Here is a 5,108-nt window from a genome sequence, read left to right on the forward strand (position 1 = left end):
ATATTAGCTTACACTTGAAGATCTACCTTCAACGCCAAAATTAAAAAACCGAAAAATCACAAAAACTCAAATATTAAAAACCAAAACGAAATCAATCAAGCAACTGAACCGTAAATCAACCAGTACAAGTCATAAAAGGAATCCAGATTCAGAAACTGAAGATGAAGAACACAACAGCAAAACATTAGTTTATTCTTGAAGATCTACATTCACCACCAAAAATTATAAACTGAAAATTAACAAAAAAAACACAGGTATTTTGCAGATATTACAGAATGTGGACGAGCAACAATCAAATCGTCAATCGGAAAAAATGACGACTGAAACGATATCTCGCCATCTTTACTTTATCCTTGTGTTGTGAAAATGACAAGACAAATCGTCCATGTCTCTCAAAATTATCAACAAAGGAATACAAAATCTGATAGAAATCAAAAGGATTAAAACCAGATTGAAGTAATTGGATTCAAACCTCAAAAATGCAGTAATCCGATTTGGACAATGAAATCCAGTACGCGATGGGAAGAAGAAGAAGGGGGAAATTGAATGTAATGAAGAACAGGGGACTGCTTCTTACTTAAATAGAGAGACCTGATCAAAAACCCTAGATGCTCCCCTTCATGTACATTTACCTTCTTGCCCCTTGATACTAATCTTCGGTTTGTTTGTTTTTTCCCTCTCTAGAAAATGTATAAAATAATCAGCAGAGTGTAAAATGAAATAATTACCGAATGATTTAATATAAAATGATTAACAGATTTTTGTGATATAATGTAAAATAAAATATGATTGTTTGATAATTATTCAAAATGAAATCAAGGCACTTAATGGTTTAGGGGCGTCCAAGATAAAAATAATCATTCAGAGAGTTTTATAATTATTAAGAGACAAACTTTTTTTTGCCAAACAAGATGCATTTTGCGATTCAAATATTGACTCTTAATGAAACTATTAAGAGATAAACAAACAATCACTGAATAAGAACATACAAAAAAAAAGTTAAAAGTTCATGCAAATAAGAAATTAAAGTTACCAGTTGAAATTGTAATATAAATTTGATAGAAATTAATTACAAGTTGGTCTAATGTACATATAATAAACAAGGAGTTAACAGTGGTATTAAATCAATAGCATATAGGGGTGAGCATAGGCGGGTACCCGTCCTATTTGACCGAAACTGGAACCGGCGGTTCTTGAGATATTGGAACCGAAACCGGTTAGAGCGGTTCTTGAATTTTTGGAACCGGAACCCGCTTCCTAAAATATTAATATTTTGTTATTTAGAAATAAAAAAAATAAAATATTGTCAAAACATTAATAAATAAAAAAGAATACAAATTATACGGAATAATGGTTACAAATATTGTTTAACGATTACAAATCATAATAGACTAATAGTAAATGTTGAAAATTTAATGATTACATACTATAATTGTAAAGGTTCAAAGTTTAACGATTACATACTACGAATCCAATTAAACACACAATTTGAAAAAATACGGATCATTTTATCTCAAATTTTGAATGTAGAGTTCTAAGTTCTTGACCTAACTTAATTTAGTATTAAAAAATTAATTATTTTTTTAATTGAAAAATACCGGATACCCGCCGGTTTCGGTTCAGGGTACCCGCCAGTTCCGGATACCCGGCGGGTAACAGTTCCAAAAAATTGAGAACCGGAACTGTTCTCAATCGGTTCCATATTTTTGGAACCGGAACCATTCATATTGGTTCCGGAACCGGTAGTTTCAAGACTGTTCCGGTTTCACAAGTAGGTACCCGGTTCCGCTGCTCACCCTTAATAGTATACAAAGGCATCGGTTGAGTTAGGTTCAAATTACCCTGACCCAATTCCAACACAAAATATGCGGTTTGATCTAATTTTATATCAACTATGTATTAAGTTGCATATGCTTTTTCGAATTGGATTAACTGAGTTGATCAGTTTTTTTTAACACCCAAATTTTTTAATAAAAACGAGAAGAAAATACATTTATTTTAATTTGTTTCTCATGAAAATAATAAATTATTTAAAGAAAATGAAGGAAAATAAGTTGTAATTTGAACAAGTAGCCCCTCATCCTCCTCGATATTTAAGCTCATCAGCTGCTATTGCTATCTAGGGTTTCACACCCAACCAGAAAAAAACTTCCCTAAACCCCCCCAATCGCTCTCCCTCCAAATCCAGTCTTTTTGTTCCATCTTGTTCGGAGAAATTCAATTTCCTGCAAAACGATCTCATATGCTTCAATCACCTCTAAAAGGAGTGCAATTGATCGAAAGCCAGGTAACTTTATCCCTAATTTCTCAATTTCACGAATTAGTTTGTCGTCGAGCATTCTGCAAATTAGATACTTTGTAGTTTCTGTTCGAATTAGATTAACGGTTTCTGTTAGTTAGAAAACATGGGGAAATCTGGAGGTAGGAAGAAGAAGGGAGGTGGTGGTGGTGGTGGTGTTAACCAAAACCAAAACCAAAATCAAAATCAAAACCCTAGTCCAACAGAGAATCATGTGTCGGCAGTTAGCACCAGACCCTCGTCAATGATGCCTAATGGTGGTGGTATTGATATGGATTCAACCATTTTCTTGAAGAGAGCTCATGAGCTTAAAGTAGAAGGGAACAGGCGGTTTCAAGCTAGGGACTTTGTGGGTGCACTTGAACAGTATGAGAATGCCCTTAAACTCACTCCTAAGACCCACCCAGACCGAGCCGTGTACCATAGCAATAGAGCAGCTTGTTTGATGCAAATGAAACCCATAGATTACAAATTGGTGATATCCGAGTGCTCTATGGCACTTCAGGTTCAGCCACTGTATGTTCGAGCCTTGCTTCGTAGGGCAAGGGCTTTTGAGGCTGTAGGAAAGTTTGAAATGGCTATGTTGGATGTGCAAACACTCTTAAGTGCTGAACCGAATCATCAGGATGCTTTGGAGATTGCCCGAAGAATGCGAGCACCTACCACTGGCGCTCGCCAGGAGGCCCAACAGGACCTCCGGAGCCGCCCTTCACCTGCGGCTCTAGGGGCTTCTGCAATCCGTGGAGCCCCCATTGCTGGGCTTGGACCTTGTTTGCCTACCCGACCCGTTCCAAAGAAGACCGGACTTTCTGGGTCAGTCGGGGTTCCTAACAATAAGCTAGATAAGACTTATCCAGTCTCACCTATTGACAATGATCAAGAAGTGAAAACCACCCAAATGCCAAAGCTTGTTTTGAAGCCGTCAGTTGGTGGTTCTAATAAATCTAATGCTAGTAATGTTGATAAGGTTAACCAGAAGGAAAAGCCAATATCTTTGAAAATTCACACTTCAGAGGTTCCAATTCAATGGCGACCGTTGAAACTTGTGTATGGCCACGATATACGGCTTGCCCAAATGCCAGTGAACTGCAACTGTAAAGTGTTGAGAGAGATTGTGAGCAAAAGGTTTCCATCTTCTAAATCTGTCCTGATAAAATACAAAGATGATGATGGGGATTTGGTGACTATAACGTCTAGCCGTGAGCTCAGACTGGCTGAATCCATTGCAGACGGCCTTTTTCTTCCAGATAAAGAACCCGATGTAGAGAAATTTGAATCATTTGGGATTTTGAAATTGCATATTGTTGAGGTTAGTCCAGAACAGGAGCCCCCATTGTTAGAGGAAGTAGAGGAGGTAGCGGAAGTAGAGGAAGAGAAGCCTTTGGATATCGAAGGAGACAGTAGTGGGTCCCATTCTATTTCTGGGAGTGATCAAAAGACTGAAAAAGAAGCCGATACGATAGAAAAACCAGCATCATCTGACGATCCTGAATTGAAAGAAGTGGAGATGGACGATTGGCTGTTTGAATTCGCTCAATTATTCCGTACCCATGTCGGGATTGATCCAGACGCCCATATCGACCTACACGAGCTCGGAATGGAAATCTGCTCTGAAGCACTTGAAGAAACCGTCACTAGTGAAGAAGCTCAAATTCTATTCGACAAAGCTGCTTCAAAGTTCCAAGAAGTGGCGGCTTTGGCTTTCTTTAATTGGGGAAACGTTCATATGTGTGCAGCACGGAAACGGATCCCAATAGATGATTCTGGAGATCAAGAAGTGGTGGCGACACGGCTTCAAGCGGCATATGATTGGGTGAGAGAGAAATACACGCTAGCAAGAGAAAAATACGAAGAAGCATTGACGATAAAACCAGACTTTTATGAAGGATTATTAGCATTAGGCCAACAACAGTTTGAAATGGCGAAACTTTATTGGTCGTTTGTTGTTGCCAAGAAAGACGATTTGTCAAAGTGGGACCCATCAGAAACGATTAAGCTTTTCGACAGTGCTGAAGAGAAAATGAAATCCGCAACCGAAATGTGGGAAAAACTAGAAGAACAAAGAGCTAAAGAAGCTAAAGAAGCCAAAGATCCTATCAGCAAAAAAGAAGAACTATTGAAGAAAAAGTCAAAGATTAGTAATGATGTTTCAGGTGATGAAGCTGCAGAACAAGCAGCTGTTATGAGATCTCAGATTCATCTTTTTTGGGGTAATATGCTCTTTGAAAGATCTCAAGTTGAGTCAAAGTTAGGTTTGACCGGTTGGGAGAAAAACTTGGATACAGCCGTTGAACGGTTTAAGCTTGCTGGTGCATCGGAGGCTGATATATCAACGGTTCTCAAGAACCATTGTTCTAATGCCGAGGCTGTGGAAGGGGAGGAGAAAATTACAAAAGATTCAATCCCGGATGTGATGAACAAAGAAAATGGTGATCAATCTTGAAAAAGGTACACTTTTTTCGCTAATGCAACATTTTTTGTGTGTTTATGATGTTAGATTTTGGAAAAGATTTGTGAGAGAAGTATTTGGTTGCAAACTGTTTGATTCTCTGGATCATATGTTTTTAGTTGAGGCTAATTTTTTTCACCTAAAACTTGTTTTTATGAGCAGATGCTAGGGTTTGCATTAGGGTTCTTATGATTGACATCTTGAGCTTATTGTKGTTGGACCAAAATCTAATGATCCTTGTGCAAATTAAACCATTTACCCATTTAAAGACCATTGCCACTTTTTCTGTTTATGTTGTTATTGTTGTAGGGTATATTAGACATTTGAGCAAAGGATTGTAGGGTATATAATATTTATATA

General features: G+C 37.7%; 1 protein-coding gene and 1 non-coding gene across 2 annotated transcripts; one reads left to right on the plus strand and one right to left on the minus strand.

Annotated features, from left to right (window-relative positions):
• Positions 1-275: 275 nt before the first annotated feature.
• Positions 276-405, minus strand: LOC112520586. The gene has a single exon (XR_003070055.1). It is a non-coding gene; the product is annotated as a small nucleolar RNA snoR111 (small nucleolar RNA).
• A 1,733-nt stretch (positions 406-2,138) lies between these two features.
• Positions 2,139-4,893, plus strand: LOC112520265 (protein CLMP1-like). The gene is made up of 2 exons (XM_025128564.1): positions 2,139-2,287; positions 2,401-4,893. Exon 2 carries the CDS (start codon positions 2,406-2,408, stop codon positions 4,740-4,742), a length of 2,337 nt encoding a protein of 778 aa, XP_024984332.1. The 5' UTR covers positions 2,139-2,287; positions 2,401-2,405; the 3' UTR covers positions 4,743-4,893.
• The last annotated feature ends 215 nt before the right edge of the window (positions 4,894-5,108 follow it).

Source organism: Cynara cardunculus (genome assembly GCF_001531365.2).
Source record: "Cynara cardunculus var. scolymus isolate 2C chromosome LG 10, CcrdV1, whole genome shotgun sequence".
Taxonomy (NCBI): Eukaryota; Viridiplantae; Streptophyta; class Magnoliopsida; order Asterales; family Asteraceae; genus Cynara; species Cynara cardunculus.